The 4,694-nt window shown below is 36.3% G+C and overlaps 1 protein-coding gene across 1 annotated transcript; it reads left to right on the top strand.

Moving 5' to 3' along the window:
- LOC144233225 (olfactory receptor 6C76) lies at window positions 1-942 on the top strand. Its single transcript, XM_077766055.1, has one exon. The coding sequence runs from the start codon at window positions 1-3 to the stop codon at window positions 940-942; it is 942 nt and encodes a 313-aa protein (XP_077622181.1).
- Window positions 943-4,694: the final 3,752 nt, after the last annotated feature.

Genomic DNA, 4,694 nt, shown 5'->3' with positions numbered 1-4,694 from the left:
ATGAAAAATAGAACATCAGTGACTGACTTCATCCTCCTGGGTCTGACTGATAATCCAGAAATACAGGTTGTAATTTTCTTCTTTCTATTTCTCACATATGCACTGAGTGTTACTGGAAATCTCACTATCATCATTCTTACCCTGATGGATTCCCACCTGAAGACCCCCATGTATTTCTTCCTCAGGAATTTCTCCTTCTTAGAAATTTCATTTACTTCTGTCTGTAATCCTAGATTTTTGATCAGCATCCTAACTGGAGACAATTCTATTTCCTATAATGCTTGTGCAGCTCAGCTTTTTTTCTTTATCTTCTTTGGCTCAACAGAGTTTTTTCTTCTGGCCTCTATGTCCTATGATCGTTATGTGGCTATCTGCAAACCTCTACATTATACAACAATCATGAGTAACAAGATCTGCTACCAGCTTGTAGTCAGCTCTTGGCTGGCTGGTTTCTTGGTAATCTTCCCACCACTGACCATGGGCCTGCAGCTGGATTTCTGTGACTCCAATGTCATTGACCACTTCACCTGTGATTCTGCTCCTTTACTGCAAATCTCTTGCACAGACACAACTACTCTGGAGCTCATGAGCTTTGTTTTAGCTGTGCTCACTCTTATGTCCACTTTGATGTTAGTAATTCTCTCCTACTCTTACATCCTTAAAACAATTCTGAAACTCCCTTCAGCTCAACAAAGGAAAAAGGCCTTCTCAACCTGTTCCTCTCATCTGATAGTTGTCTCTATCTCCTATGGAAGCTGCATCTTCATGTATGTGAAAACATCAGCAAAGGAAGGGGTTGCTTTGACCAAAAGTGTAGCTATGCTCAATACCTCTGTTGCTCCTATGCTGAATCCATTTATTTACACTTTAAGGAATCAGCAGGTGAAACAAGCATTTAAGGATGTTGTGAAAAAGATACTTTTTTCAAAACCATTGATTTGACTGTAATTTGTAACTAAAATATTGTGAAAATTAAAAGCGGAAATCCTCACTGAAGTGGATGCTAGAAGAGGCAGCTGGAAGGGGGAACCATGCCAGCCAATGTCAGTTACAGGAAGAATTCTCAGTTACAGATCCCAACAAAAGAATGGGGAACAGGAAAGGATTATCAATTTCAGGACCTAACAGGGAAAGATGTACATTGCATCTCCTATAATAAATCGACTACCACTGCCAACAGAGCCAAGGAGAAATTATCAACACCCTAAATTCTTGCTCTTCTCTAATGAACTTTTGTTCAAAACAACCTCTCCCAATTTCCACCTTTTTCTCCATAAAATAACATTACTTGTTTGTTGGATTTGCCTATAGTTTTTCCTTAACTTGCATGACCCAAACTGCAATTCTCAGTTATTCTCAAATAAACCCATTTTTCTTTCTGGTGAAACAACTGACTGTTTTATTTTTAAGGTTAACAACATACACACAACAATTTTACTGTAAATTCAATAGATAATTCATTGTTTTATTTCTTCTCTCTTCTTACTTTTATCACTTCTCTGGAATACAAGTGCTTATGCTATTTTGGATTCAATGTTCTTACATTATAAATTCTCTGTATATAATGTGCCACTTGGGTGGGTCAGCCAGTTAAGCATCCAACTCTTGATTTTTGGCTCAAGTCAAGATCTCACAGGGGTGCCTAGATGGCTCAGTCAGTTAAGCGTCCGACTTAGGCTCAGGTCATGATCTCATGGTTCGTGGGTTTGAGCCCTGCGTCAAGCTCTGTGCTGACAGTTAGCTCAGAGCCTGGAGCCTGCTTCAGATTCTGTGTCTCCATCTCTCTCTGACCCTTCCCTGCTCACACTGTATCTCTCTCTCTCTCTCTCTCTCTCTTTCTCTCTATCTCTCAGAAATAAATAAAACATTTAAAAAAAAAGATCTCACAGTTTGTAGGATTGAGCCCCACATAAGGCTCTGTGCTGACAGTGCAGAGACTGCTTAGGATTCTCCCTCCCTCTCTCTCAGCTCCTGTCCTGCTCATGCTCTCTCTTTCTCTCAAAATAAATAAAAATAAACATTATAAAAAGTTCTCCTTCTATGAATTTAAGCACAAAATTATTATGGAATGATCTGTAGTATTTTTCCCATGATGTAAGACAAAGAAAAAGAATAAATCACTTCTTCTATAAATGTATGTACTTCAAATATCATATATTGTATTGATATTTATCTTTTCACAATTTATTCAAAAAGCATATGGCATTAGTGTTTTTAGTTATTAAATTATATATATATGATTGTACCTACATATGTATGTATTTACATTATTTACATATATATCTACCTACTGCTTTAATTATTTTTTCTTTAAAATGATCCATAGAAGAAACCAAGGCAAAGAGCATGATAAAAGAATTAGAGAACTCAGTGGTTCAATAAAAAGGAATAACATCAGAATCATAGAAGTCCAAAAAGATGAAGAGAGAGAAAAAAGGGAGAAGACTTATGTGAGTAAATTAGGAAAGCTTGCCTAACCTGGGGAAAGACACAGACATCAATATGCAGGTAGCATTGGGTTCAACAAAAACAAACCAACAAGGCATATCATAGTCAAATTCACAAACTACACAGACAAATAAAGAATTATGAAAGCAGCAAGGGGAAAAAAAAGTCCTTAACCTACAAGGGAAAACAGATACGGTTCACGACAGACCTATCCACAGAAACTTAGCAGATGACAAAGGAGTGGCAAGATATTCAATGTGCTGATTCAGAAAAACCTGTAGCCAAGAATTCTTTATCCAGCAAGGCTGTATTCAAAATAGAAGGAGAGATTTAAAAGTTTCTCAGACAAACAAAAACTAAGGGAGTTCATGACCCCTAAACCAGCCCTGCACAAAAATTTTAGGGGGACTCTCTGAGGGGATAAAGGATGAAACAACAACAACAACAAAAGACCAAAAGCAACAAAGACTAAAAAAACTAGAGAACATCAAAGAAACCCCAACTCTATAGGCAACACAATGGCAACAAAGTCATATCTTTCATTATTTACTCTAAATGTCAATGGACTAAGTGTTCCAATCAAAAGACATAAGGTAACAGACTAGATAAGATAATAAGATCCTTCTATATGCTGTTTACAAGAGACCCATTTTAGAGCTAAAGTCACCTTCAGATTGAAGTAAGGGGATGGAGAACCTTCTACAATGCTAATGGCACCAAAAGAAACCCAAAGTAGCCATACTTATATCAGAGAATCTAGATTTTAAATAAACACTGTAACAAGAGATGAAAAAGAACATTATACAATAATTAAGGGGTCTATCCACCAAGAAGATCTAACAATAGTAAACATCTATGCCCCCAATGGGTACACCCAAATACATAAATCAATTAATCACAAACATAAGGAAGCTAATTGATAATACCATTATTAGGGGACTTCAACATCCCACTCACGGCAATGCACAGGTCATCTAGGCAGAAAATTAACAAGGAAACAATGGCTTTGAATAACACACTGGACCAGATGGACTTAACAGATATATTCAGAACATTTCATCCTAAAGCAGCAGAATACATATTCTTCTCAAGTGCACATGGAACATTCTCCAGAATAGATCACATACTGGGACACAAATCCGCCCTCAACAAGTGCAAAAAGATCATGATCATATTTTCAGACCACTACACTATGAAACTTGAAATCAACCACAAGAAAAAATTTGGAAAGACAACAAATACTTAGACATTAAAGAACATCTACTCAAGAATGAATGAGCTAACCAAGAAGTTAAAGAGCAAATTAAAAAGTAAATGGAAGCCAATAAAAATGATACATTAACCCAAAATCTCTGGGATGCGGCAAAGGAGGTCATAAGACAGAAATCCAGGCCTTCCTAAAGAAGAAAGAAAAGTCTCAGATACACAATTTAACCTTACACCTTAAAAAGCTGGAGAAAAACCAGCAAATAAAACCCCCAAACAACATAAGATGGGAAAAAATAAAGATTAGAGCAGAAAACAATGCTATCAAAACCAAAACCAAACAAACAAACAGACAGTAGAACTGATCAATGAAACCAGGAGCTGGTTCTTTGGAAGAATTAACAAAATTGATAAACCCCTAGCTGATCTGATCAAAAAGAAAAAGTAAAGGACCCTAAAAAATAACATCAAGAATGAAAGAGAAGAGATCACAATGAACACTGAAGAAGTACAGTAAATAATAAGAGAATATTATAACAGTTATTTGCCAAAAAATTGGTGGGCAAAAATTTTTCCTAGGAACATACAAACTACCAAAACTGAAACAGGAAGCACTAAAAAAAAATTGAACAGACCCATAACGAATAAAGAAATTGAACTGTAATCAAAATCTCCCTAAACACAAGACTCCAGGGCCAGGTGGCTTTCCAGAGGAATTCTATCAAATATTTAAAGAAGAGTTAACACCCATTCTCTTGAAGCTGTACCAAAAAATAGATATGGGAGGAAACTTCCAAACTCATTCTATAAGGCCAGCATTACCTAGACTACAAAACCAGACAAAGATCCTACTAAAAAGAACTATAGACCAATTTCCTTGGTGAATATGAATGCAAATATTCTCAACACGATACTAGCCAACCAGATCCAACAATACATTAAAATAATTATTCACCACGATCAAGTGGGATTTATACCTGGGATGCAGGACTGGTTCAATATCCACAAATCAACCAACGTGATACATCACATTAATAAAA

Source organism: Crocuta crocuta, unplaced genomic scaffold (assembly GCF_008692635.1).
Source record: "Crocuta crocuta isolate KB4526 unplaced genomic scaffold, BGI_CrCroc_1.0 scaffold245, whole genome shotgun sequence".
In the NCBI taxonomy this organism is placed as follows: Eukaryota; Metazoa; Chordata; class Mammalia; order Carnivora; family Hyaenidae; genus Crocuta; species Crocuta crocuta.
This window is presented reverse-complemented; position numbering and strand designations above follow the sequence as displayed.